The sequence below is a fragment of the Actinia tenebrosa genome, unplaced genomic scaffold (genome assembly GCF_029948245.1).
Source record: "Actinia tenebrosa isolate PJP-AT-01 unplaced genomic scaffold, QUT_ActTen_1.0 PGA_scaffold6__47_contigs__length_16458017, whole genome shotgun sequence".
NCBI classification, from domain to species: Eukaryota; Metazoa; Cnidaria; class Anthozoa; order Actiniaria; family Actiniidae; genus Actinia; species Actinia tenebrosa.
In genome coordinates, this window is record NW_028292583.1 from 8,387,521 (window position 1) to 8,412,300 (window position 24,780).

The 24,780-nt window shown below is 39.0% G+C and overlaps 3 protein-coding genes across 7 annotated transcripts; all 3 read left to right on the forward strand.

Moving 5' to 3' along the window:
• The first annotated feature begins 1,635 nt into the window (after positions 1-1,635).
• On the forward strand, positions 1,636-6,544 carry LOC116289608 (hatching enzyme 1.2). Of its 4 annotated transcripts, none has more exons than XM_031696558.2 (10): positions 1,636-1,788; positions 2,476-2,650; positions 3,044-3,124; positions 3,879-4,079; positions 4,650-4,767; positions 5,373-5,464; positions 5,556-5,639; positions 5,763-5,987; positions 6,085-6,210; positions 6,348-6,544. In XM_031696558.2, exons 2-10 carry the CDS (start codon positions 2,497-2,499, stop codon positions 6,470-6,472), a joined length of 1,206 nt encoding a protein of 401 aa, XP_031552418.2. In that variant the 5' UTR covers positions 1,636-1,788; positions 2,476-2,496; the 3' UTR covers positions 6,473-6,544. The 4 variants fall into 4 exon arrangements, with proteins under 4 accessions (XP_031552418.2, XP_031552416.2, XP_031552417.2 ...); XM_031696556.2 differs by lacking the exon at positions 1,636-1,788 and adding an exon at positions 2,241-2,379; XM_031696557.2 differs by lacking the exon at positions 1,636-1,788 and having other exon boundaries at positions 2,419-2,650.
• Positions 6,545-8,796: 2,252 nt separating this feature from the next.
• On the forward strand, positions 8,797-14,289 carry LOC116289599 (protein SpAN). Of its 2 annotated transcripts, XM_031696545.2 has the most exons (10): positions 8,798-9,024; positions 9,263-9,424; positions 9,517-9,576; positions 9,954-10,151; positions 10,305-10,425; positions 10,985-11,082; positions 11,405-11,488; positions 12,305-12,574; positions 12,893-13,018; positions 13,815-14,289. In XM_031696545.2, exons 1-10 carry the CDS (start codon positions 8,898-8,900, stop codon positions 13,928-13,930), a joined length of 1,362 nt encoding a protein of 453 aa, XP_031552405.1. In that variant the 5' UTR covers positions 8,798-8,897; the 3' UTR covers positions 13,931-14,289. The 2 variants fall into 2 exon arrangements, with proteins under 2 accessions (XP_031552406.1, XP_031552405.1); XM_031696546.2 differs by lacking the exon at positions 9,263-9,424 and having other exon boundaries at positions 8,797-9,024.
• Positions 14,290-15,302: 1,013 nt separating this feature from the next.
• Positions 15,303-24,437, forward strand: LOC116289587 (uncharacterized). The gene is made up of 8 exons (XM_089038616.1): positions 15,303-15,542; positions 16,419-16,541; positions 16,664-17,180; positions 17,379-17,581; positions 17,663-17,999; positions 18,445-19,169; positions 19,400-19,612; positions 20,476-24,437. Exons 2-8 carry the CDS (start codon positions 16,488-16,490, stop codon positions 23,923-23,925), a joined length of 5,499 nt encoding a protein of 1,832 aa, XP_088894742.1. The 5' UTR covers positions 15,303-15,542; positions 16,419-16,487; the 3' UTR covers positions 23,926-24,437.
• The last annotated feature ends 343 nt before the right edge of the window (positions 24,438-24,780 follow it).

Genomic DNA, 24,780 nt, shown 5'->3' on the forward strand with positions numbered 1-24,780 from the left:
AACGCACGCAGCCGAAACAAACAGACAAAACAAAACAAAAAACATCAATAACAGCGGAAAGTCGTCAACAACTACCACGAAGAAAGGAAAAAAAACAGCAGGCTATTTTCAGAAGTGAAAATCATTCTTGCCTATCAATATTCATTCTAATATACACATTCGTGTCGTTCAACTGCGAAGTACGAGGTTACGCCAGTTTCACTGACTTGATCGAGTGGCAGCCTGACCTAGTTGCAGCTTGCTTTGGTTGCTGTTGTTTTGAAGATCAAGGGGCGGACTAGATTGAAAGGCCTTAACGTATAAATTAATATTTGTAACAAAACAAAGGGTCTTCGATCGTAAAGAGTTTCAGTACCGCGGGTTGTGCTGAGACTGACAGAAGAAAGAAGCTTCAACTTATTTCCGAGTTGTTTTGATACTGCTAAAGTTAGCCTGTTCCAACAGCATGCAGTCGAAAACAAAAGAATGTATCAGAAACTCATTATTTTCCATGCAATGCTAGATAATTACTCAGAGCAAAAAAAAACCGCCTATCCTTAAGCTTTTCTACATTTATTTATTAGCTTTAGAATAATTGATTGCAAGGGTTACCTTAACTCAAGGAAATTGCCGAAATTGCCGCAATTGCGAAAAATGTTTGATGTTTTCATTTTCTCAAAGCATTCACAACTGTTGCTCTGGTTTCGCTTTCTCTCAACTCTTTCTTTCCTGTCGCGGTTTCTTTTTTCTTTTCAATCCATTCATTATTTCTCTTTTGCTTTTTTGTCTTTTAGGCAGAGGAAGTTGGTCTTTGTCGAAAGGCACGTTGTTTTCCTGTATATTTTCGTTTTGGATATTCTAACTTTGATCATTTTATGTGTGTCTTCTCAGTATTAGTACATATTTATAGATATTATTTCTTATTTTTATTTATCTTACTGTAAAGCGCATCGAGGCTTTCAGGATGCGATATATAAAACTCTTTTATTATTATTATTATTATTATTATTATTATTATTATTATTATTATTACCATCAGTCTTGTGTAGCCTGCTCTTGATTAATAGCCTACGAGTTTCTTGCTTTTAGAGTAAGGATTTACTTTGTTTGTTTGATTGTTTATAGTGAGAATTATATTATTTCTGGCTTTAAAGTTGGCCGTTCAAATAAAATTTAAAAAATTCTCAGTTTTAGACTCCTTATAGTTACTTTGGTTCTCTATCGACCAGCATGGTAATACATAGCTATGTCTTTTTTATTTTATTCTCTTGCAAATGACTTTCGATAGCGACCAATATTCAAGAAAAAAGGTATATTTGGTTTGATTCAAAAATCAAAAAAATCTACAGCATATTTTGAAGTCCAAAAATTACATAAAAAATATGCTTCGGTGTTATATATAGCCTGGTCCAACACGCGTGATGAAGAGAAGCCACGACGGGGCTTTTCAACCAATCAGAGCGCGCCTTAGTTATTTCAAGTTATAATTAAGATAAAAATGATTCCCACAAGGTTGGGAGCCAATCAAATTTAATACGTAAAAGCATTGAGATGCGGGTAAATACATGCCCAAGAAAACGTTTTACAGTCATGACTGCGTCATTCTATCGGCCAACCTTGGCATTCGTGGCTTACGGATAACATCCTCATTGACGATTGAGGATGCAATCCTTAATATAGTACGAATTAATGGTTAGTCCTGTTCACGATATACAATGACGTCAAAACAGCTCAAGATGGAACCTTAGCTTGCGCTTGACCAACTGATTTAACAACACTAGCTGCTATATATAGAACAATCCATTTGAGGTCAGGATAAACACCATAGATTTCGTCATTAGGGAGTGTGCTAGCGACAAAGACTATTACGATAACCTCTGATCTGTTTTAAGTCTCATCTGTTTTATTAGTTTATGAGAGGAAAATTGGCAGCTTGTCTCGAAGAAAAACCGCTTTCCATTTGCCGGACTGAACCCTACTCGCCTGAAACTAAAATTTGCTTTGAAGAATCAATGAAAATGAATTAAAATTTGCAACCACGAATTTCATGCATGAATTATTTTCTTTCATTCATTTTACTGATCATAACATCAAGGCGAATAACTGTTTTTACCACATGTCATTCAAGTTGTTTCTAGTTTCGCGCGCTAAACGTAAGGAAGTCCAATGACTGTGTACTCCAGCACACACTGTGTACTCCAGCACACAATGTTTGTTAAACAAGAAGTGGGAAACGAAAAAAAGTCCTACGGAAATGTAATCATAGAATCCTAAAGAAAGAAAAGACCACATGACTCCAGCTTAGCCCGCCTTTTCTTACGTTCATAACCTCATCCGCTATCGACGGCCAGGAAAGACCATTTCGTCCATGCGGTCCACATACACTTACCTCAAAACTAGGTCAGCCGTCTTTTCGTTTATGGTTGGTCAAGCCTTTTTTGTAAAAAAACAAAAACCGAATCGTATATTAAGGGAGGCTGCAAGTTCCTTCCACAGAGAAATCAAACCAAACCTGAGATGTTAAGTATGGAAAGATTGAATGTCAAGCAGCTTTGTTTTTGTGCTGTTTTGGTATTTGTTCTTGTTCATGGTGCGTTCTCAAAGGCTGTGCTTGGTACAGTAGCTACACGTATTGCGCCATTCAGAGCTAACGACGCCGATCGAAGTGATGGTAAGCTAAAGAGGGATCCAGTGTAATTCGTTATTTTCAAAAACCTACTATATATAAGGTTGTAGTATACATTTATACAGATACCTAATAAGATGCAAGATATCAAATGAGATGCAGAATGTAAAACATGCTTAAATACGACTGCTTAGCCACTACATTTTGTGGAAAATACTCTTAACTTGACTTTGTGCAATACTTATGTCCTTATATATAATGAGAAGATAATAAGACCAAATAAGTTACTTTTAAGTTTTGCATCTCATTTGATATATTGCATCTCATTAGATATATGTAGAAATGTATACTACAACCTTTTTGCAATCAAGGATATATATATATGATGGTGTGAGGGGGAATCTCGTCATGTATTTCATGATTTCCTTATTTCCACAGCAGTACAGCTTCACCAGACAGATATATTTGCTACCATTTTGAAGGCGAACGCGAAAAACTCTCATAGTGCACATGGTCAAGGTCAGTAAGTAACGTTTTTTGTACATATTTCATGTTGATCCGTCCTCGTTTTCATTCATTATAATTAACGCTGACAATTTTAATGTACTCAGCTGTGGTTACACAGCAAATGTCTCTGTTTATAGAGATACGAATAACAACGTTTATTGCAGTGTTGGCTGGAGAAAGTATACATGTATTGTGGATCTTTTCTAGTACACATTCCCTGGTGGAGCAGCCTAAATCAAACGTCTACTGAACAGAACTAGTGCAATCAGAATTATGGCATTTACTTCTGGTTTGGAAAGCACGTAGTCAAACAAACATTATAAAAACCAGAGACGTAGGCATGATTTTCCGAGAGGGTGGGGGGGGGAGGGGGCGACTCAAAAGATCCGTTTTGGCCCCCGAGACGCCGAACCAAAAAAGAGGACCGGTATTGCGTTTTAATTTTGCAAAACATAGCAAAGCAAATGAAAATTACCGTATTAATTCCAAATAAGGCCGCCATTTTTTTGCCACGGAGGGAGGGGGGGTGCATTGTCCCCTCCCCCCCTGCGTACGCCCTTAAAAACAATGTTAAAGCAAATAAATAGCAAAAGCAACAAGTACGAAAAGCAGATTCTGTGCAAAATTTTAGGGGCTAAAAGCAGTCTTTGGCATATGTCCGGGTTCCGGTTGGGTGATGGGATTCCTGGGTTTTGAAGTGTGTGTTTAACCTACTCGACCTCACCCTAAGTACATGTCAATCAATGTCTATTACTTTGTCTCGTAGTAAATGCTGAAGCTCTTTTTCAAGGGGATATCCTAATGACCGAAGAACTGCGTCTAGCTTTGAACACAAGTGGTACAGACACCCTTTCCCTACCCCTGAGAGTCACAGCAGGCAGGGCGGTAAATGGTCATGATCAGAACAGATGGCCTCCTATCGGTAATGGTCTGGTACAAGTCCCGTATGTCATTGAACAGTCATGCGGTAAGTAAGAAGCACCCATTTTTTTTCTATTAATAACCACTAGCATTCTCATCCCATAAACATGTGCTTTTCTTTTGTTCTATTTCGTTTGTTTGTTTTCGTTTCTATTCTTTAAAATACTCTTCGTGAACCGGAAATAGCATATTTGTTTTTGAATTTCGTTTTCTTATTTACTTGATAATTTCGGCTGTTGAATTGACCCAGATTTAGCGATAGTTTTTCAGAGCAAGAGTATTCCACATTCTCATTCTGATCATTCTGTTCCTCGGTGCCCACCTCAACACGTATGTCTTTACACAAGTACGAGATCTTCAGGTTCATCATCTCCATTCGCTGTTCCTTTCCATCGTTTAGACATTTTGGTGTCCTTTCATTGTTGTATTAGCCAATCAGATACCAGTACCGGCTTTTCGTTTTCCTTAGGCGGTTATCACAAGGAATGTGAGGTTCAGCTCTAAGGACGACAAGTATCGTTGTATTTCCTGAACCTTTCCTTAGTAATGCGATTCTGAATCCATTATCCTTCCCACCCCTCTCTACTGGCTAAACAAGGTTATCCTCATCTTTCAGTTGCAGACCGATCAGTTATCCAGCAAGCCTTGAGTCACTGGGCAGAAAAGGTTCCATGTATTGCATTCGTACCCAGGACTGCTCAAGTACACTACCTGAGCTTCTTCTCAGGCCAAGGGTGAGTTGGATCAGGTTTTTCTTTTTACTTAACTTAGGCCCCGTCCGCATCGATGCTATTTCGTTTGAAAACGCAAACTTTTCGATGCGTTTTGGTTTTGCGCCCACACTAAAACTTTCGAAAGCTTTACAATTTGAAAACGTTCTACAGAGTGGAGACATTTGAAAATGTAGGCCTTATCGTATTAGTGTGCACGTCATTGACACAGGCACGCCTGTTTTTCGCATGCGCATGCGCGGATTATTTCGATTATAAACGCAAGTATGGACTCGAAGCTTTCAATGCATTTTCGATGAGACGACATAATTTATTGGCATAGTTCTGAGGTGTATGCCTTTCAGTGATCATAATTCGTTGTGCAACGAGTCATTTTGTTTTCACATCAGAAAAAAAACCCAGCTATGAGAATGTCAGCGATTCATCTGAACGCGGAGGTCCGAAGAGCGAAGAAATGCTTTCACTTGACATTCAATATTTTTTTGCTTATCTGTTATTTTGAAAAATCTTATTAAAAAGTCCCACCGGACATATATCCGTTTATTTCCCATTTATTATTTATTTATTCATCTCAATCAGTTCAAGACTTTGCTTTATTTCCTTCCCAGGTGTTTTTCATGGGTCGGTCGCAAAGGAGGCAAACAAAGAATTTCTATTGGTCCAGGATGTGCAGTAATGGGAGTTATTGCACATGAAATAGGTTAGTATCTCAATGATTCACTCGGGTGCTGCTATAGATAGCATATCACATAATCAATCAAAGACTGACAGCTGTCTTTCAATTGGAATAGGACACGCCCTTGGCTTCTGGCATGAACAGTCCCGACCAGACCGAGATAGATACGTCAAAATATTATGGAACAATATTCGGTCAGGTAAATATGCATGATTGTTTATGACGTCATGCATTACGTCATCATATACAATGTCACATCCATAAAACGTTATTACAATTTCAATAAAGCGTTTTTCCTTTGCTTTTATGCTTTTGTCAAAAGACAACCTCGATAACTTCAAAATGATCGACAACTCCGACACTAACGACCTTGGAGTGGAATATGATCTAGCCAGTCTGATGCATTATGGTCCAAAAGCGTTTTCTAAATCCCCATCACTTAACACCATCGAGAGCTTAGACGGCAGCACTACCTTTGGTCAGCGGAATGGTCTGAGTGACAAAGACGTTGAACAGGCCAGGTTGCTATATTGCAATGGATCTAGTGGTAAGAAGAACACTACATCATTCTCGATGTTCTTCTAGTGTGTTACACAAGGACCATCCTGTTATGATACCTGTCTTTTTTGTTATGCATTCCTCAGTCTGTCAGCACAAGGATCATAACAATAACTGTCCATGGTGGGCTGAGGCTGGCTACTGTCACTCGTCTAGTATCTACTACCCCTTCATGAACAAAAACTGTAAAAGATCGTGTTACTGCAGCTATGGTAAGCTATTGTAAGCTCTGCTCTGCTCTGCTCTGCTCTGCTCTGCTCTGCTCTGCTCTGCTCTGCTCTGCTCTGCTTCACTTCTGATGTACATACAGGGTACTAATCGACTATCATATTTTACTTTACAAAACTAGTATGTGAGGACAAAACCGCCAACTGCCCATCCTCGGCCAGCTCGGGGTCCCTGTGTACCGACCAACGCTTCGAGAAGTACATGTCAGTATACTGTAAGAGAAGTTGTAATCTGTGTGCTAACTAGTATTGATCGAACCTGACCAAGAGAAAACTTTAGCAACCCTGGTAACAATAAATGTCAGAATTCTTTTTATAAGCCTACTTTTGTTTGTGCCTGAAGTAATGTGGGATATGGCAAGGGAGAATAAAGTTTTGCGAAAAAGTTCTATCTTCTTCTCTTTCTTTTTCTTCCTCTTCTTCTTTTTCTTTTTCTTCTTCTTCTTCTTCTTCTTCCTATTTTTCTTTTTATGCCGGTTTTAGTTTGCTTGCATTTTTTCGTTGTTATCTGTTTGTTTTATTGTGGTTGTTGGTTTTTTTTGTTGTTATATATATATATGTTTGCTCAGTTTGCGTTTTGTGTGTGTGTGTGTTTTTGTTTTTGTTTCAGTGTTTGCTTTGATTGTTTTAGGTTTTTTGGATGATGGGCTGGTTCAAGGTAATTTTTGTACGTTATTGTGGTTTGTTTCTTTGTGTGTGCATTTTTTTATTATTTTGTGCTATTTTTCCTCCAAGTTAATAACTTTTAAAAAGAATCAATAGTTCCTGGATGGAGACGGGGAAAATTGACCTGATCAAAAATAAACTGCTGAAGCTTACAAAGTTCATCCGTAATGTAATGGTTGTACACAATGTACGTAGAAATATATCGTAATTTTATGCGAATTATATACATATTTGCAAAACTTAAACACCACTTTTTCACACAATTGCAATTTTAAAAACAAAATTAAGCGCCAAAATTTTTTTAAATCAATATCCAGAATCTTGTCGTCATTTTTTCGTTCGCTCCATCTGCGGAGACTTTTATCCTTTAGCCAAATTTTAAGTTTGCCTGTTGTAGATAGATTGAATTGTTTAATGAAACTGTTCTCTCGTCTACTCCTATCCACTTGTTGTATTCGACTTCCTGTGTTGTTCATATCGTTTGAATCATGGAAGCTATTTGTTGGAGTCAGTGTGCCACCGTTTATCATGTTACAGATGTTCTGCTCTTGTGTTGCAATCATGACGTCATAAGAAAGGCTTGTCACGACCTCTGTTTTCATAAGATCCGTCTTACACATGAGACCCTTTTAAGAATCTCTCCTTAATCCTCGTTCCATAACAATATTTTTAGTTCCTCTCATGGAATTTCCCATATAAAGCTGCACATATTTTATTATCTTAATAAATCAATGTTTATTTGTTATGTATTCAAAAATATTTAATTGGTTTCCTGTTACGAAATCGGCTTCCAGGGGACCCGGTAAAGGAAGCGTTTTCATGTTTTAAAGGTTATCTGACCGGCACTGAGTACGTGAGTGGGTTGTGATATCCTACACCAGGCAAATATGGTTTAATGTACACTATTGCTTTTCAAAACTAGAATCACTTTACTGCTTGGCAATATTTCATCATATCCGGAACTTATGCTTCAATTTCTTCATTTTCGACCACTATACTTGCTGGGTACAGAGGTTTGACTACCTCCTGTCCTGTTCTGTGACCGACATTCAATGCACGCAACTCGTTTAAGATGTAATTCTGTATATTTCCTCCTCAGTCCTTGAACTTGCTGCTCTTAAATTAATTGTCAGAACACTGACTTCTGTTGCGATTTCCCTACCTCAGAACATGTATTTTTACTGCCCTGTATTTGGACGTTAGTTAGGTAACTAAATAAATAACTGAATGTGTTGAACCACTGAGGATCGGATACTGATATTCTATCAAAAATTTAATATGTGCGCTTGTGAAATCATCTTAATTGACTCCGTCGATGCTTTGCAAAAACTTCGAGCTCATGCAGAATCTGGGGGGTGGAAGGCATTAAAGTGTTTCAAGGGAATGGATATGCGACCTCAATTCAAAAATTCTAAATCAACGGACTGAAAGCACAACACTCAGCTACTAGAGTTGTAGATATGTATAGGTTCTCTCCTATGTATTAAGGGTTTTCCTCCTGAACTTTAAGCGGTTTTTCTCCCTCCGTAAATATCAGCTTTTTTTCGAAAAGCTTTCTGGTTCTGGAGACTGAGCAGTTATTCCTTACTCCCCCGATTACAAAACTTGGATTTGTTTTTTGTGGGCTGGTACAGGACGGATGGTACACCCAAAAGCCTTGTATATCTCTCAGCATTCTGCTCCCTAATACCCACAAACATAATTTCCAAACGGGAAGTACATTTTTTTAACCACATCGGCGTAAACAATACTCGTCGTGTGAGCAGATGATCTTGTGTTACTTTAATGGCGTTCGCATTCACGTAATTTGATTGGTTAATGTATCGAGTTTTGGAATTTTTAGATTGGTTCAGAGCAGAGACTGACCGGAAATCCTGCAGTCCACGTATGTGCTACTCACACGGGTTCACGTCGGCATTAACCCTATAAAAACCCAAAGCTGAGGACTTTTGGATTCAAACTTACTGAAAAACTCAGAAATATTGTTGAAGTTAATTGAACCAACAATGTTGTCTTCTAGAGGATATTTTATAGGGTATCTTCTGGCCTTCATTGCCTTTCATCTTGCTGTTATGTCTCATTGTGCAGCAGTGCCTTCCAAAGCGCCAGCCAATCCAGCCGTTCCTCCATCGTGTAAGTTGGAATCTGTAATTTCCCAAACCTTAACCTGTTATTCAATTCGAGCTTTCATTTTGTTATAATAGTGTAATTCTTATATTTAAAGTTCCTCAACCCTACATTAACTGTATTCTTCTCTGATTCATGTTGCTTCCATGAAAAAGTTCTCATAAAGTCATATTTTTTATTTATTATTATCTTTTTTTTTTCTTCTAACTTTTCATTTTATTTAATTACTTGAATGCGTTAATAGATTCAAAGTGTGATACTCGTAAGACAAAGGACGGTGAATGTTGTGTTTTCCCCTTCACGTATCGAGGTACCGAGTACTATGATTGTACCACGAAAGATCATAGCAAGGAATGGTGTGCAACCACGTCTGACTACGATAATGACAGTCAATGGGGAGAGTGTGGTAACAACTGCATCAAGAATGTCTTCTCAAGCTTCTTAATTTGCTCTGAGCTGGCACCATGTTGACAAATTTGTTTGTATTTCTTCCATCAGTGAATGGCGGTCCCAAGCCAGTCTTTGATGTCATTTTGAAAGCCAACAAGAAGCAAGCAGGTAATTCTTAGTGATAAATATTGCCCCTAGGGGAGAGGGGAGAGAGTGAGATATGTTACTATGTAATCATCTACTGTTGTGCTTAAAGGGTTATTTTAAATATTTCTAAAAATGTCTGATATTTCAATTAGTTTTGTAAAAATGGCTGAACAAATCTCTTTTTTTTTTTTTTTTTTTTTTTGCCAAGTTTCCTAGCTTAGCTTTAAAGGGGCCTCCATATTTACATTATTAGAGATGAGGTCAAACATATGAACATATATATCTGACTGGACCCAACTTCGACAGGAGAAGTGGGGCTAAAAAGATCGGAAAACTATAAAATCCTATAGTTCCCGCTTTATGAAGAATGCTTATTCGCTTTATGATGTTATATTCAGCCTTCAGAACGTCTGGAGAGGAGCTTTTCCAAGGTGATATTGTAGTGGACAGTCAAATAAGAACCTACCTGGCAAGTATTGGTGCTAACAATACAACATCAGGAAGCAGAACTAAACGAGCTGCCATGAGGAATACGAGAGCGAGATGGATCACTAACGGTCGCGCCATTGTCCCGTATGTGATAGAGCGTTCTAACTGTAAGTAAAACTGTTGAGATATAAAAAGTCTTCTTATATAATCTGTCCGTAGCTATGTCATGACTCAGCCCGAGGGCGCCAGACCCGACAAAGCTAGTTATATAATAAAGGATTCGATAGATATATGATGTTCGTTTTGGTGTTTTTGTACAGATTATGCAAGAGGAGTCATCCTGCAAGCAATGAGACACTGGGAATCCAAAGTCCCCTGTATCAAGTTTACACCATGGAATCGTAGGCAAAGGACGTACCTGTCTTTCTTCTCTGGAGGAGGGTAATTAAGTAGCAAATATGTTATTTATCGCCAAGACGGTCTGGGAAAACTGTGCCCGAGGTCTTGAATATTTGGACTGAGGCCAAGCGCGGGTGTTGCGTGCTGCTGATGCTCACTCATACCAACCGGGCTTGTTCTTGCCGGGCTCGGTGTAGTCCACTCAGGCGTAGCCCAGTTGGCTATTGAACGGCCTTCATTAGGCACTTTAAATACCCGTGATAAGAAGTGATAGCTGTGAGGGAGTAAAGTCAGACCTTTGTGCACTTTATCTATAAATTCCTTCCTCGGGAGAATGGCAACCATTCCCCGCGTTATCGACTAAGTAAAAATTAAGCATTACCTTTTCTTACCCTGGATGGGCCTTGGAATACCCTTTAGCCTCGCATTTGTATAGAAAATCGCACGACCTCGAGTACAATTCGTTATATTATAAGGTACGAGTGATGCTTTGAAAGTTCTTATAATTGCACGAGCCTTTAGGTGAGTGCAATTTAAGAATTTTCAAAACATTACTATGTTTTACATTGTTAATTTTTTGGTTTTCCGGCGTACGTTTCAGCTGTTATTCACACGTTGGTCGTCAAAGCGCCGCTGGAGCACAGAGGATTTCCATTGGTCGAGGATGCAATGTTATGGGTGTGGTCGCTCACGAAATTGGTAGGTTTGTCTACTTTGTAGTCTTTATTTTCATATCATAATACACAACGCTGCACTTATTCAATTATGTCTCTTATTGTGGTATAATATATACAACGGAATTAACTGAATTATTATTGAGATTTAAACGCATTTTAACAGAACATACCACGACTCCCTCAGTGCTTCTATTGTACCTACCCATCCCCACCCAAGACAGGTATAAGTTTAGACACTTGTTGCCCAGGTGATCATTTACAAGAATGATCACTGGAATATCATTTGTTTTAAATGATCACCTAGGCAACAAGTGTCTAACTGGACTTTCATTGGTTTAAAATAGCACACGCTCTTGGATTCTGGCACGAGCAGTCAAGACCAGACAGAGATCGTTACGTCACGATCAACTGGAGAAATATCGCATCAGGTAAGATCAACATGATATAGACACCTTGCAGCACTTTGGAATGCAGCTCCATCTGAGGTACAAAACAATAGGTTCCAATTCTCAGGAGATTGGGGTACATCATTCTACCTTAAGAACCACACTAGCTGATTCCTTAAGAGGCAACGACCCAATCAGCGCGAAGTTAACATGCACAACTTGTAAGCGTTACCCCGTGGGAAAAACTTTTGCGCCTCACTGGTGAGCTGACCGGGGTAGTGTACTGTCAATGTTTTCTTCTCTTCCAAAAAAAAAAAAAAAAAAAAAAAAAAAAAAAAAAGTGAAACAAGTCTTTAATAATTTGACATTGAATATGAGATCAAACTGAGTTAAAAGTTTTGATGGCTAGAATATATATATTTTTTAAACTTCGAGGCTCAAACACAAATTTTTCAAGTACCCCTCCCGGTTATATTTTTTGGTCAAATAGGCAAACTGATGCGGGATTTACTTTGCTGAGCAAGTCTGCTTGCTATTTTTTCTTCGGTGCTCCGTTTTTTTCGAAGCATCTTGATATTCTCCTTTTCAAATCCTTATTGTTAGTTTTCGCTTCTCCTAGAAGTGCAATTGGAGCAATTAGCAATCTGTTTATATTTTTTGCGCGACGCCGCATTATTGCATACATGCACGGGCTCAATGCTAACAAGTTTTGTATTTTTTATGCAGGCCTGGTTACAAAAAAAAAGGCCATCAGATTGCACAAAGACTCACAATACTCCATTCCCTTAGTCCATTCACTGGATGGCGTCAGTTGAATCAGAAAGACTTAATTTGACTGGTTTTTTTTAAATATTTTAGGGGTGCGGCACAACTTTAATAAGTATAGCACGAGCATGATCAACAGCCGGGGAGTGTCATATGATTATGACTCCCTCATGCATTACTCGGCCGGTGCCTTCACAGTTAATGGTCGCCCTACGATCGTAGCAAAGGGCGGAAGACGCAGACTTGGTCAGCGGTACGGACTGACTTCAAAAGATATTCAACAAGCTAAGCTAATGTACTGTGGAAGTAACCCTAGACCACAAACACCTAGACCACCACGTCCGCCTACCCCTCCCCCACCAGGTAAGACATTTGTTGTTTCTTGACAGAATGAAATGAAATGTAAGAGGGAGAACGAAAGAACGTAAGGGAAAAAGAAACGTAAGATTGAAGAATGAAAGAGAGAATAAAGTTCCGCTTATAGTTAATACAAGTAATATAGTTCGTTCCTTCTTTACAATCCTAAATATCCAAAAATGTTTTCCATTTAAAAAACTTGTCACACTTGTCTTTTGTATTTCTACAATCGTTACTTACAGTGCTATGGGTACCAGTTACCATCTAATGCAACGGTTATCTTTTAGCTTCGTCTATATTTATATTTTTCATGCATGTATGCAGGATGCCAGTATACAGACAAAGCTAAATATTGTTCCTTTTGGAAGACGAAAGGTTACTGTACCTCTAGCCAGTACAGATCGTTCATGATGAAGGACTGTAAGAAGACTTGCTTGTGTCGCCAGACAGGTAAAATGCTTGAAGGGATAATGTACTACCAGTACTCTCATTCAATCTAACCTTTTACTTCAGAGTAGTATTATTATTCGCATACTTCTATGCACGGGCTTTTTGCTGCCATGTCAAACAAGCTTTATCACACACTTCACATATATGTAAAACCAGCCAGCTTCGCATCGAAATGTGTCGGTTTAGCGTACAAAAATCCAGTGCATAAAAGTATGCCAATTCATTATCGGCGGTCATAGATTTGCACGTCGAGCTGTAAGATCATCATAGGTATTAATCGATCACAAACATCGTGCAGATGAGTATTGGTAAGGTGTTTTAAAGAGGCAAGATCCATCTATAGGTTGTGTATTACTTGAGATCATCATCATCATCATCATTATTGCCATAAACATTTAACAATTATTCGCCGAAGGCGAAGTGAATATCGGGGAATAAATTATTCCCGATATTGACTGAGCCTGAGGTGAATAATTGTCTTAGTATAAATACAAAGGTGATTCTTTCAAAACAAAGAAAGAAAAAAAAAAACAAGATAAAAGACACATTTAAAATTAGGGAACAGCAACAAAACGGCTGGTCCCCATTTTGGATTATCGCTGCAGGTGATTATCGTGTGATAATCTGAGTTTCTCGACCAATCAGCGCGCGAGATTTTCAATAATCACCTGTGTATTTTTACTAATCATTATTATTCATTGTAATCTACCATTCAATAAGATTGTTTATATCAAAATCGTCCCTCAGTGCTGTCCTAAGTTCATCATTTATAATCATCTATTCTGCTGCTTTTTAGTGTCATGCAAAGACGACAATAGCAAATGCACAAGCTGGACAAGGTACTGTAACCACCAAACGTACGGCCCTTACGTCAGGAGCGTGTGTAAAAAGACTTGCAAACGGTGCAGTTAAACCGTTTGTAACTGCAGTTAGAATAAACTTCTTTAAAACCTTGAAATTGTGTTTATATTGCGCATTCGTAATTAGTGCTTTCCGCACTTACTTTAATATATAACAAAATAACTGCATTACAATACACTTGACCTTACAAGTTTCAATAACTCACTCGCTTTGTTACCGAGTCTAATTTTACTTTTTCATTTTACAATTACATAATTATTCATAAGTCAGAATTTGCTTTACTGTTGTAATCTAGTGTACGATTTATCGTTGTTAATTTTTACACATATAAGTATAAGCAGCTGGACATTGTTCTTGTTTGATTTGTAAACCATCATTTGATTCTCCAATAAACATGACTGGTATGCGTCTCTGCTGCGCCCTGTGTTTATATGTTTATATAACATCCATCCCATCCATCCCATCCATCCCATCCATCCCATCCATCCCATCCATCCCATCCATCCCATCCATCCCATCCATCCCATCCATCCCATCCATCCCATCCATCCCATCCATCCCATCCATCCCATCCATCCCATCCATCCCATCCATCCCATCCATCCCATCCATCCCATCCATCCCATCCATCCCATCCATCCCATCCATCCCATCCATCCCATCCATCCCATCCATCCCATCCATCCATCCATCCATCCATCCATCCTGTCGTATTTTTAGACCTGAAAAAGGCTTTTGACACGGTTGATCATGAAATATTATTGTTAAAATCAGAACATTATGGTTTTGATGCTAATTCCAGGGACTGGTTTTCATCTTTCTTAACTGATAGATCTCAACAATGTTTTGTGAATGGTACCTTATCTAAAAGTCGTTAACTGGCCTTTGGTGTTCCTCAAGGAACGATACTCGGTCCTGTTCTTTTTCTGATATATATAAATGATCTACCTCGGAGCATTGATTTTCACATATAAGTGATTTTAAAGATCGCTATCACTCAACCAGAACACATTCATCATACAAAGACAAATACACAAGAGACCATTTGTGTCTTTTGTTCAATAAATGTTCTGGTTGAGTAATAGTGACTATTAGTCACTAAATAGAAACTATTAGTTAGTATTTAGTTTGATTTTATTTCACGGTTTAAAATTGCATCCGCTCTAGCCGGCCAATCAACTTTTATCTCATTTGAGTTGAACGTATAGAGTTTCAACAACTCGTGAAATCGTTCTATAGTAGTAAAGTCCAACAGGTAATCCTAATAATTCCTGTTATTATCATGCTACAACTCATTCAGGTCGTCATTAATTTTTTTTTGAAGTATCTGAACGCTCGGCTGGACACCTGTTATCTTAGGTATACGCTATCACGCATCTTTCACTTAACCCCTTCATTTGATCTTCAGTGACTTTCGAACAAAACAACAACTAAACAAACATGGCATCCACATGGTTTATGAGAATTCTAGCACTTGTTTTTGAACACAGTTAGAGTAATATTTAAATACACGAATGTATACACTACTACTGACGTCATGCACTTAAAGAGAAAACTTGCATGCGTGACAAGACAAATAAGTCGCTCGATCGTAACATACTAAACGACACACCTCGATAAACCAAGGTATGAATCGAACCTCAGCAACGCAACGTTTCGTCAGGTAAGCGAACTTTTAGACTTCTTTTACACTAAATTATTTTTTGAAATAAACTTAAGCCGGATCAACTCGAACGCTTACTAAACCAAGTGTCATTTATTTGAGATAAACACACAGCTTTGTATGCAGGTTTATTTATGCTCTTGTTCTGAACAGTAGTTATGATTGATATCCAAAAATATCGCAGGATTACTAATTCAGAAGATTCAGGGTATTCTACTATTATCACTAATTTTTTTTACTAAACTTCTTGGGGTCGATCATATATTATGATGGAAACAATGTAAAGTAGTCAATAATTCCAGTCGGCCAAACATTTTGAAAATGAATACGATTATTTAGGAAAAAGTGTTATGTTATGAGCTGAAGTTCATTTTTGATAAGATTTTGAGAATTCAGAGCGAAAATTAAATGATTAGGGTATCCAAAGGTGGTTACGTGGGTTTGGGAACAGACCCCTTTTGCTCAGTAGAATGTAATTATAAATCCCTTTGTGAAGCCGATAGAGTTATTTTCTGTAAATCATTATGTAAACTTGTCAATATGTGTGGAAAATAAAGTCAAGTTCCAGCTTTTCCTTCTTGTCGGCCAGTTGGAACCCCCCTCAAAATCCTGGATCCGCCACTAAAAACAATATTTTCATCTTTTTTCGTGCATATATTTAATAATATTGAGTTCAAATTTATCTAGAGCAAACTCAGCTGCCCACGCTTGTATGACTGGCTGATTCTTATTAACACACTTGATCAATATAAGTGAGCAGGACAGCCATTATCGAACTAAATTAGCTGAGACATCTTTCTTTTTTCCTTCCTTCCTACCTTCCATCCTTTCTTCATTCTTTCTCTTATTTGTTCTTTTCTTTCTTTTATCGTTCAGTTCAAGGAATCAGTAACTTAATTTAATAAATACTTAGAGCGCGTTTAAAAATTGAGAAGATCATCAAGAATGGGCTCTGGAAGCAGCAAGAAAAAGAAGCTTAGAGTAGTGACTGCTGAGCAGGTACGCATTGATAGTCTACACCTTTCCACACCAATACACAGCCTAACAGGTACAAATTCTATAGAGCTTACCACACCGTTACACAGCCTGACAGGTACACATACCATTCGTCTTTTATTCAGAAATGGAAAAAAAAGAAAGGCAAGATAAAGGTAACAAATTATAGTCGTGAAGAGGAGGCCATAAGAAACGATGATGAAGAAGAAAAGAAAAAGAAGGCAGTTAAAGATGAAGAAAAAGAAGAAAAAGAAGAAGAAAAAGAAAAAGAAAAAGGAGAAGATTATGATGATGATGTTGATGTTGATGATAATGATGATGATGATGATGATGATGATGATGATGATGGTGATGATGATGATGATGATGATGATGATGGTGATGGTGATGGTGATGGTGATGATGATGATGATGATGATGGTGATGATGATGATGATGATGATGAGAATGAAGATGATAAAGAAGATGATGGTAATGATGAAAGCGAAGACGACAACGATAATGAAAGTGAAGAAGGTGGTGCTGCTAGTAATCTTACAGACTACAGCGAGAAAATGCAGAAGGCTCTTGTTGGTGGTTTAGACATGGAGTTTCCAGAAAATGTCAAGGTGGTGCGAATATTCACTAGTTCGACATTCACAGGTGATGATTGTCTATAGAAATGATTAATATAACTTATTATTAATGTTGGAATTTAGACCTCAATTATTCATACAATAATTCTGTAAAATAACCGTTATTTTATAACTCTTGTTTTCCGATTAAGAGGTCGTTTTAGGGTATCGATAAAACATTTGAAGGTTTTTTCAGTTTGAAGATCTTGCACTGTCTCTATTCCAGACACATCCATAGAGCGAAACACGCTGATGGTACAGGTCTATCCTCGTATCAAGAAGTTCTGTCAGGAGCGAGGATACGAGTTTCAGGTGGTGGATATGAGATGGGGAGTACGAGACGAGTCCACTGATGATCACCTTACATCAGAACTCTGTATGAAGGAGATACGCGCATGTCAGAAGCTATCTACTGGACCTAACTTTATCGTGAGTATCACCAGTAGTAGTTATTGACTGTGATTGTTTTATGATTGTATAATTTCATGACTTTATTGTTTGGTAATATAGACATTTCTGGGTCAAAAGTATGGCTACCGTCCATTTCCGCCTAAAATTCTTGCTTCTGAATTCGAGATTCTGCTAAGAGCTGTCGACGATCAGGACGACATTGAGCTATTAAAACTATGGTTTGCTCGCGATGATAACACCGTACCCCCGGAATATCTTCTTCAGCCAATCACATCTGTGCTTCCAGACTACCGTAACTATGGTAACCCAGAACTACGAAAACAGGCGTCCGGCAAATGGTGGGCAGCGTTTGAAAGAATGCAAATAGTACTGAGAAAGGCAGCAGACAAAGTACTGACGAACAAGCCTGATGACAGACTAAAGTACTACATGTCGGGTAACACATATTTTCACCATAGGTGCTGCCTTTGTAATTATATCTGCAAATGGTTAGACTTTCAAATCTTCTCGGACGACTTAAAACCGTAGGGCCCTGTCTCCCAACCCTTCCTAACCTGCAGTAAAATGGGGGACATAAAAGAACCTGTTGAATTATTCGTGTAAGAGTAGGGGATTGTCTCCCGGTTCAACAGCCTATCCCAATGTGGAGGCATAATACTAATCTACTAACAATTCATATTCATGATTGTAAAGTCCTCCACTGGTCATATTGTAAAAGCGCATTGAGATACAGTAATTGCGATAAATGAGAAACTCCCATTATTATTATTATTATTATTATTATTATTATTATTATTATTATTATTATTATTATCATCATCATCATCATCAAAAAAATATGAATTATCAATACCAATAATAATGATTGATCTTTTTTATAGTGACAGAGAATGAGATTCGGCGTGGCATCACTAACGCTAAGAGTCCAGCAACACATACCTTTTGGTTCAAGCGTGTCATTACTGACATCAACGAGCACATTTCAGATACCAAGGTAGGAAGCTTTGTGGACAAGACGTGGGGTACGCCTGGAGAGGTGGATCAAGAGGCTCAGACTTTATTGAATACCCTACGAGAAAAAGACCTTCCAAAAGCCATCCCCAGCAAGAACGTCATTCAGTACAATGTGAAGTGGAACAAGAATGGCATAGATACAGACGTTTCCTCGGAACATGCGCAGTACATTGAAAAGCTTTGTAGTGACTTCTATGACAAGCTAACAGAAATGATAAGCGATGGTATAGCCGAAAGCGAGACTGCAGACACTAGGGAACCGTTAGCTGAAGAAATCTTCCTGCATTTATCATTCTGCCAGAAAAAGTGCAAGGCCTTTTCTGGACGAAAGGATTTTCTGGAATCAATAAAAGACGGACTGCTGCACAATAGCAAGAGAACAATAGTGCTACATGGAGAATCAGGCTGTGGAAAAACCTCCTTAATGGCTAAAGTGGCAACTGATGTAAAGTCATGGTTTGAAGGCGAGTCCGTTCTAATGGTTTGCAGGTTCATTGGAACTTCTCCTGAATCCTCAAGCATACGACCTCTCCTGAGAAGCTTATGCCAGCAACTGTGCAAGATATCTGGTGAAACTGCAAATATTCCAGAGGTACAATATCGTGACTATATACTCTTGTATATACTTGTAACCTTACTGTGATGCTCTAATTGACCCCGATGAGTGAATCCAAATATTTCTTTAATATATGAAGCTATTATAAGCCGATACATTAACTTTGACTAGTGAAGACGACAAACACACAATTGTACATTGATAATTATCAAGTATATGCATATGAGGTAATGATCTAAATACAAGTTTCAATTACTTATCTTCAGGATATCAAATCTCTAGTGGAATTTTTCCCCGAGTGTTTGGATAACGCCAGTCAGGACATGAAGTTGGTACTTGTCCTTGATTCACTCGATCAGCTTTCCGTAGACGATAGCGGGCGCCTTCTTGATTGGTTACCACGTAACCTGCCTGATAATGTGTATGCTGTGTTGTCTACGCTACCAGGTGAACAGTACCAGTGTTTACCAAGTCTGAAGGTAAGAGTTGATTGGAGCCCCGCATTGCCTTTCAGTCATAAGTGTTCATTGAATTGAGTAATTTCCTTCCATTATGGTTTTCACCATTATAATACACTCAACAAAATTACTAAATTCTGATTGGACAAGAGGAGTACAATTAATTCTCAAATTGTACTCTGAAGAGTCCAAATTAAGTTGCTGAATTTTGTTGAGTGTATTAAAAACAAAAAATCACACAATCTTCTCTTAAATTCGAAATTTATAGATACTCGTGATCTTTTGAAAGTTTTCAAATAGACCCGTTTCGAATTCCAAATTACCGCTGTGTTTCTTGATTACAGACTCCTTTGCACAGGATTAGCTTCGACTTTGTGTAGAATATTCACGTGTTCCAGTCAAGGTCCGTCGAGTTTCAAAGTGCTTGTATTGTTGAAGTTGTGCATTCTTTACTTTACCGTTGGTATTCGTGAATATTTAAACACTGATACGAGGCTAACCCTGTGCAAATGAGTCTGTAATCAAATAACACAGCGGTAATTTGGAATTCGAAACTGGTCTATTGGACTCGCCTTTGACACGCCTATAAGGCTCGTCCAATTTTGGAAACTTTCAAAACTTCACTCGTACCTATAAATTCCGAATTGTATTCGAGATCGTGCGATTTCCTATACTTATATTCATTAATACCAACGGAAATAATAAAGTAAAGAATGCACAAATAATACGAACACCTTTGAAATTCCACGAACCTCTACTGCAACACATGAATATTTAAAATATTTCCACGCTGTGCAACAGAGAACTCGAGGTATTTGTCTCGTTAATGAAATATAATGTTTGAGTTTAAACGATGTTCTGTTATTTTTGCTTGTTTTTCATAGTTGAAGCTTCCAAAGGAAAGTTTCATGGAAGTTCCACAGATCCCTTTAAATGAGGCTGATATCATACTGGACAACTGGCTCAAAGCCGCAAAAAGAGCTCTACAGCCCAAACAAAGACACGAAGTCATGATCAGTTTTCAGGAATGTCCCTTGCCATTATACCTAAGACTGGCTTTTGATGAATCACGCCGATGGAAGTCCTACACTCCATTTAACGAATGGGACCTTCCTCCTAACGTTAAAGATATCATCCTTGGATTATTTGATCGAGTGGAGCGAATCCACGGAAAAGTTCTTGTTGGCCACGCCCTAGGTTACATCACGGCATCAAAAAATGGTCTCACTGAAACTGAACTGGAAGATCTACTCTCTCTTGACGATGATGTCTTGAATGATGTCTACCAATACTGGACGCCGCCAATAAGACGACTGCCACCGTTGTTATGGATCCGCATACGAAGTGACATAAAGGACTACTTGATCGACCGAGGCGCTGATGACACGAGAGTGATTTACTGGTATCATCGACAATTCATCGAAGTGGCACGCGAGAGATACCTTGTTGGAGAGCAAGCAAAGAAGATCCATGCCAACCTGAGCGAATACTTTCTTGGGACATGGGCTGAAGGAAAGAAAAAGCCGTATGTCAACAAAAAAGGAGAAAAGCATTCAGACGATAGGTTGGTCGCTAGCCAGCCCATGATGTTTGACACAAGTGACGAAAAGCCCATTTTCAACTTGAGAAAACTTAGTGAGCTACCATATCATCTCATTCGCTCCAACCAGCTTGGTTTACTGAAAGAAAAAGTGCTGTTCAATTTGGGTTTTCTCTTGACGAAAATCCGAGCCAAATCGATAGACGTTGTTCTTGAAGACTTCGATGCCGCTCTTAATGCCTTCCCTGATGATGTAGAGCTTGACACTCTTGATAAAACGCTTCGTCTGTCTGCAGTTGCCTTGAGGACTGATCCTCGACAGCTTGCAACCCAACTCATTGGCCGTCTTCTCGAAAGGACCACGAATAGTGACGAATTTCCTAACATGATATCTCTAATCAAGGATGCATATACAAGTCCAGTACCTTGTCTCATACCAAGTCAAAAGTGTCTATCATCCCCAGGTGGAGCCCTAGTTGCATCTTTAGAAATAAGTGAAGATGCGCTACATTGCTGTGCGTTCAGCTGCGGTGGAAAGACCGCTTACCTCGGTTCAACGACTTCTGACGGCCTTCAGATCCAGGCCTTCCAGCTTCAAAGCGGTAAGGTTCAACGAAAAATGAAATTGACAGACCCATTTGAAATGGCTTTTACTTGGTCAATGAAGGGTAGCGAAAAGAATTTACATTCTTTACTCATCATGGGCTCCAAGTACATCTTCTTGATAAACACACAAACTGGTACAATACTGCAGCAGTTTCATGCTCTGGAGGAAGAAACAAGATACGAACCAATGCCACCAGTGAGCTTTGCAGACAACGAGGAACGCATTGTGGCTATAACAGACAAAGACCTAAAGATATGGACAGTTGCTGATGGCATGCTACGTCATTCTCTTGCTGTAGGCAAGATAAATACAGACGAGCAATATGGTTCCCTGGACGCTCACCAAAACTTGGCGGTTTTTTGTCTTCGAGAGAGTAAAGTGATCAAGATCTTGGACGTTCGGACCGGCAAGTACGTTCGTGAAGTACAAGTTTTTGCACAAGATCAAGATTGTTTTGTTCACGAAGCCAAGATTGTCAGTAATGAGAAGTTACTAGCAGTGTCATCTTCTCTAAAATGCCTTCGCCTCTATGGCCTTCATGGAGGAACCCTTTCCAAAGAAATCAAGGAATTTTCCATTAATCCTGGACTTCATCGATTACAGCTGACTAAAGACCGCACAAAGGCTTTTAGCATCGTTCAGTATGAAGTTATGATTACTGACCTCGAATCTGGTGAGATAATTCAAACGCTGAAGAGCAAGTCGTTAGGGACACTCGTCATCCACACCGACCTCTTCACCAGGGATGGACGATTTGTGATATCTATTGCAAATGATAACATTCTACGCATTTACGACATAAGACGGTCTATTGAAGAGGACAAGACAGCCCAAAACATCAGTGCTTTGAAAAATGCCGCAGTGGCTTCGTCTGATACAGTGACTGGTCTGTTCCCAGGAGTTGATGGTCGTCACATCATTGCAACAGCAAACGTTCAAATGTCTTCCGAAATATCCGTGTGGGATTGCAAAAGTGGAGCCAAACTTCGAGCAATTAAATGTGGTATACCGTCAGTTCTTCCACAAGAGCTACGAATGTGCAGTCCTACGCGTGGTGTAGGCTTTATACACGATGTAAATTTATTACATTATAAGGTATTCGACTTCAAGCAAGGCAGGGTCGAGCGTTGCCTTCTAGGAAAAGCCTCAAAAAGAACAAAAGCATTTGGTTGTGTGGACGAGAATCATATCATTGCATTTTCCAGAGGAAGACGAAATTTGAAAGTTTGGAACATCAACACCGGCAAAGTGACTCAGCAGTACATCTTTGGACAGAAGCACCAGTTTGAAGAATTGCTTGTTAGCCAAAACGGTCGAATGGTAGTTTGCGCTCAGGTAAGCACTACTGTTGAACATTCTAAGGACAGGACGCTGCCTATTGTTGCCTTGGATACCAACACAGGTCAGCACAGGTTCTTGGAAATCCAGAAGAAGAGGCTATGTTTGACGTTTTCCGCTCTTTCAAGAGATGGCACGTATCTTGTTTGTCCTACTAATGATCTGAAGCCAAGGCTATGGAATCTGAAGACGGGAGAACTACTGCACAAGCTGGAAGATAAGGAATACCCCATCGCTTATGCTACAGCTATTTCAGTTCCACTTCAGCTTGCTCTGACTGCACAAAGTGATGGTAATATTAATGCATGGAAGATCGAAAGTGGACGCATCTTGCACACGTTTACTTGTGAAACGGTTGACATCATTTTGATATCTGAAGATGGCCACGTGGCGTACTCGCGATATAGATACAGGAACAGCAATATCGATGCATGGGATCTAATAAATGGAACTAAGCTGGCCACTTTTACTTCAGATTGGAAACCCGAGAGAGTAGATGTAGTAGGAAATACCCTCGTTCTCGGAATGGCTGAAGCTCCCAAGGTTATGACGTTAAAACTACACTCACCGGAAGATTCTGGTCAAATAAGTGATGACAACGGACATGTTACCTCAATATTCCATGGGATCCCTGTGGATGGAAACATAAGCTCCTGCCCAGACTCCCCCTCTCTTGAAGATGGAGATAAAGATCTTGATGACGATGACGATAAAACAGATGTCCAAAAAACTGAGTTTACCCGAAAGGCATTGCTTGCTCGACCCAATGTGATTATCGCTGGCGGCAGCTTGGTAGATTCAAAAAATGTCTTCATATCTGAATCTGTATTCAAGCAAAACTTCCAGTAACCCTTAATATTAGTCCTAGTTAAAAAGTCCTAGACTACATCCCTTGACTATGACAAGGAGATTTACATACTGCATTTCTAACTTCATGCGTCTCAGCGTGTGATGAAATAGTCGCGGAGTACGGTTACTAATACTCATGCACGGAAATATGCAAACCTAGAATACATATATAGAAAGTAGTAGAGTGGCGCTCGCTTAAGATGGTTTTTGTGGCAACTACGGGAGACGACATTAGTATCTCGGCGAAAGTAAGCAGAGCCAAGGGGATAAATGCAGAGAGATGAGAGGAAGGAAAGGCTATTTCTTCACTAGGGAAAGGGCGTGAAAACCCGTCTAAAAGAGCGGCCAAGTCAAACTCTTGAACTGTAAGAAAATTTAAGGTAGTTCCATTCAGGATAACCGCCACTGAGTAGCAACATTTTAAGTTTTTCTATATTTCATTAAGGCTAAGTGAGGCTAATTTAAAATTCATTTATACTTGTCACATATTTATTACACTATATATCTTATCAGGGACTGTGCAATACTTATCTGGGAGGGATGGGTGGGGGGTCTGAAATGAGCGGAATCTGATGCCTACAAAGGTTAAAATAACTTCTTGCTCACTCGCTTGAGAATATTAGATTTAGCAGAGTGCTTACTCGGTCTCAAGCTTCAGATTTCAGATCTCCGACCAACAACGTTTTTTGAAATAGGCACGGCACCAATGTAAATGATATATCCATTAGATAGACAGAACCTGATCCCCTGGAGGGGGACAACAATCATTGACTTGATACTGTAACATTCCCATTCTGGGTTCGGCAAGGCAAAGACACGAGTACGACTTTATCTGTACTCGGGAAGCTTTATTGT

What these genes read in the sequence shown, in the direction of transcription:
- LOC116289587 (XM_089038616.1), top strand. Translation starts at nt 16,488, where the DNA reads ATGGGCTCTGGAAGCAGCAAGAAAAAGAAGCTTAGAGTAGTGACTGCT. An exon ending in CACTAGTTCGACATTCACAG is followed by an intron (nt 17,181 to 17,378) that starts GTGATGATTGTC and finishes TCTCTATTCCAG; the next exon opens with ACACATCCATAGAGCGAAAC. An exon ending in AGTGTTTACCAAGTCTGAAG is followed by an intron (nt 19,613 to 20,475) that starts GTAAGAGTTGAT and finishes TGTTTTTCATAG; the next exon opens with TTGAAGCTTCCAAAGGAAAG.
- LOC116289608 (XM_031696558.2), top strand. Translation starts at nt 2,497, where the DNA reads ATGTTAAGTATGGAAAGATTGAATGTCAAGCAGCTTTGTTTTTGTGCT. An exon ending in TCATAGTGCACATGGTCAAG is followed by an intron (nt 3,125 to 3,878) that starts GTCAGTAAGTAA and finishes TTTGTCTCGTAG; the next exon opens with TAAATGCTGAAGCTCTTTTT. An exon ending in ATGGAACAATATTCGGTCAG is followed by an intron (nt 5,640 to 5,762) that starts GTAAATATGCAT and finishes TTTTGTCAAAAG; the next exon opens with ACAACCTCGATAACTTCAAA.
- LOC116289599 (XM_031696545.2), top strand. Translation starts at nt 8,898, where the DNA reads ATGTTGTCTTCTAGAGGATATTTTATAGGGTATCTTCTGGCCTTCATT. An exon ending in AGCCAACAAGAAGCAAGCAG is followed by an intron (nt 9,577 to 9,953) that starts GTAATTCTTAGT and finishes TGTTATATTCAG; the next exon opens with CCTTCAGAACGTCTGGAGAG. An exon ending in CTGGAGAAATATCGCATCAG is followed by an intron (nt 11,489 to 12,304) that starts GTAAGATCAACA and finishes TAAATATTTTAG; the next exon opens with GGGTGCGGCACAACTTTAAT.